Below are 1,731 nucleotides of genomic sequence, written 5' to 3' on the forward strand. Positions count from 1 at the left end.
CAAGGTGCTACTGTAATATAAATAATAAATACAATAAAATAATAAATAGTAGACAGCTGGTATTACTTACTACTCCTAAACTAACCATCCTATTAGCCATCATATTTCTGCACTTGTTCATCCAGTTTAACTATAACTGTGCAGTTGCAGACTTCACAGATGCCTCAGAAGAACCAAGAAAAAACAGATATCCACAATTTGTTAAAGAGGTCAATAATTACAAACTTGCCTCTCCCCCAGGCCAGGAGGCAGCATGACGCCACATCTCTCTTACTGAGAAGCAAACCTACAGAGTTCAATGCACATCTAGCCTGACTGCCACATTAAAAGTTCTGCTGCAACCCTTGATATACAAATCAACCCCCGAGGCACTGAGAATGATAATTGCTGTAAAGTGCCCTGCTTTGACAGTAGGAGTTGTGCTCACTTTTCGTTGAAATCATCTTGGGTAAGATTGTAAAGGAATTCCTCCATGACCTCATAATCTTCTACGACCTTACTAATCAGTTCCTACACATGGAGAGAGAGAGACAAACAGAAAAAGTAGATGCCTCCAAATCACTCATATTTAAAGTGTCTGCCAATCACTCATATTTGAAGTGTCACTGACTGGGATGGTCTGGCAGGGTACATATCTTGTTTTTATGAGACACTTTATGTCAGGGTGTTAGTCACACAACCTTGTCTCCCTTACGTCAAGTCCCTCTGTACTGTTTAAACAGTGGGTCCAGTTCTCCAGCCACTTACTCTGTGAGTGGTTGTTGTACTACTTAGACAAAAGGAGCATAACTCAGTGGCCAGAGCCCTGGATTGAGATCCATGGTACCTGGGTTCTGTTCTTGGATTTTGCTACTGTCTCATGATGACTGACCCTGAGCAGGTCAGCTCACTACTTGGTACCCCAGTTTCTCCATCTACAGATGAAAAACTTTATATATGGTAGTCTTGCGGCCAAATTAATAACAACAATATGAATGTGGTAGAGTTGGGGTGATGTTATAACCATCACAGTACAGGAAAAATGGGAGAGGCAATGATTCTTACGGGTGATGTATGCATTTATTGGTTGGTCCAATAAAAGATATCACTCACAAAAAAAAATTGCATCTAAAATTATTAATATAATGTACCAGTGCAATTTAGGATTAAGTGAAGTAGCTACTGAACAGTTGACCCCAGCTACAGTGCAGCTATGTCAATATGAATTCAGAGGCTATATATCTTTATTGTTCAAAGAACTGTAATTAATATTTAGAACAGAGAATAAGTTAATATCCAATATCAGGGCAACATTGCCAGCCACTTCTGTAAATTTCCCTCACGCAGACATCTGCATGCACAGGAAGTGTGTTTGAACATGCAGATCTGGCAGTGAGGCAAAAGACAGCAGCCGCAGAGCCCCCTGCCGACCCCCAGCACAGCTGGAGGTAAGCAGGGCCTGTGGAGAGAGGGGGCTAACCCCTTAGTGTGTGTGGGGGAGGAGGCGGCTGAGTGGAGCCGGGCCAGATCAAGCCCCACCCAGGCCCCTACTTCGCCCAACCCCCCAGGGAGCCACGTGAACAGGCTGCACAAACAGGCGCACTTCTCTGATGGCACGTGAGTTAGCACGAAGTTCGCGCGGGAGGGCGCACGGGAGGTCCCAGGACCCTGCCTATGCACCCCCCAGGGTAGACAGTCCCAGCCGTAGCCAGCCTACCAGAGGCATGCCACGGATGGGGGTGCGCCGCACCC

General features: G+C 45.5%; 1 protein-coding gene across 1 annotated transcript in view; it reads right to left on the reverse strand.

Moving 5' to 3' along the window:
- DNAH1 (dynein axonemal heavy chain 1) overlaps nucleotides 1-1,731 on the reverse strand; it is a 176,203-nt gene that overhangs the window by 128,781 nt on the left and 45,691 nt on the right. Inside the window, exon 16 of the mRNA XM_006028963.3 lies at nucleotides 428-510. Coding sequence (XP_006029025.1) covers nucleotides 428-510 — 83 coding nt within the window. The remainder of the gene's footprint in view (nucleotides 1-427; nucleotides 511-1,731) is intronic.

Source organism: Alligator sinensis, unplaced genomic scaffold, assembly GCF_000455745.1.
Source record: "Alligator sinensis unplaced genomic scaffold, ASM45574v1 scaffold610_1, whole genome shotgun sequence".
Classification (NCBI taxonomy): Eukaryota; Metazoa; Chordata; order Crocodylia; family Alligatoridae; genus Alligator; species Alligator sinensis.